The 1,131-nt window shown below is 66.3% G+C and overlaps 1 protein-coding gene across 1 annotated transcript in view; it reads left to right on the top strand.

The window, feature by feature from the left end:
• The window catches only part of LAMA5 (laminin, alpha 5), a 66,118-nt gene that overhangs the window by 62,452 nt on the left and 2,535 nt on the right, over nt 1–1,131 (top strand). The window contains exons 71-76 of the mRNA XM_010841913.1: nt 1–34; nt 112–258; nt 357–487; nt 599–763; nt 857–995; nt 1,086–1,129. Coding sequence (XP_010840215.1) covers nt 1–34; nt 112–258; nt 357–487; nt 599–763; nt 857–995; nt 1,086–1,129 — 660 coding nt within the window. The remainder of the gene's footprint in view (nt 35–111; nt 259–356; nt 488–598; nt 764–856; nt 996–1,085; nt 1,130–1,131) is intronic.

Raw genomic sequence — 1,131 nt, 5'->3', positions numbered from 1 at the left:
GGGCGTCAGCGCCGGCTGCACCGCTGACCTGCTGGTGAGCCCCTCCCGCCCCCAGCCGCGTGCACGCCCTTTCTGGCTGCCGCCGCAGGCCCTCACAGTCGCCCCCTGCAGGTGGGACGGGCCATGACTTTCCACGGTCACGGCTTCCTGCGCCTGGCACTCCCCAGCGATGCCGTGCCCCTCACGGGTGACGTCTACTCTGGCTTTGGCTTCCGCAGCAGCCAGGACAGCGCTCTGCTCTTCCAACGAGAGTCCCCGGTGCGTCTGCCCCACCAACAGGGCAGCAGGGTGGGGGCGTGTGGCCAGAGGGAGTCTGGGCCCCCAGCCTGGCTCACTGACCCAACCATACTCCACAGGGTGGGCCATGCGAGGTGACCCTGCAGCAGGGTCACGTGACCCTCCGGCTGGCCAGGACTGAGCTGAAGACACAAGAGCGTTTTGATGATGGGGCCCCCCACTACGTCACTTTCTACAGCAACAGCACGGGGTGAGCCTGGCTCACCTGGCCTCTCCAGGGAAGGGGGACAAAGCTGAGGGTTTAGGGACAATGCACTGCGGGTTGGGTGGCAGGATGGGGAAACACCACTCTCCCCACCAGGGTCTGGCTCTACGTGGATGACCAGCTTCAGGAGATGAAGCCCTACCGGGGGCCACGGCCCCAGCCTCAGCCCGAGGGGCCCCCTCAGCTCCTCCTGGGGGGCTCGCCCAAGTCCAGTGACATTCGTAACTTCAGTGGCTGCATCAGCAATGTTTTTGTGCTGCGGTGAGTGGAGTGGGCATGGGGGGGACAGTGTTTGCTGGCAAGAACCTGCTGACTTGGCCCCAGCCACTGACCTGCACCCCTCACCCTCCACAGGCTCCTGGGGCCTCAGCGCGTGTTTGACCTGCAGGAGAACCTGGGCAGCTTCAATGTGAGCTCAGGCTGCGCTCCAGCCCCTCGCACCCATCTCCTGGAGCAGGTCCCGCAAGGGCTGCGGGCCACTGTCTCTCGGAAGGTAGGGTACAGGAGGGGTGTGGGCGGCGGGGCTGGGGTAGGCAGAAAGCCACCTCCTCATGTCCCTGCACCCCCATCCGATCCCCCCCAGGCTGCCCGCCGAAGCCGGCAGCCTGCCCAGGACTCTGCCTGCTTGC

This window comes from Bison bison, unplaced genomic scaffold (genome assembly GCF_000754665.1).
Source record: "Bison bison bison isolate TAMUID 2011002044 unplaced genomic scaffold, Bison_UMD1.0 scf7180017864167, whole genome shotgun sequence".
In the NCBI taxonomy this organism is placed as follows: Eukaryota; Metazoa; Chordata; class Mammalia; order Artiodactyla; family Bovidae; genus Bison; species Bison bison.
The sequence above is the reverse complement of the archived record's forward strand: the minus strand, read 5'-3'. Positions and strand labels throughout refer to the sequence as shown.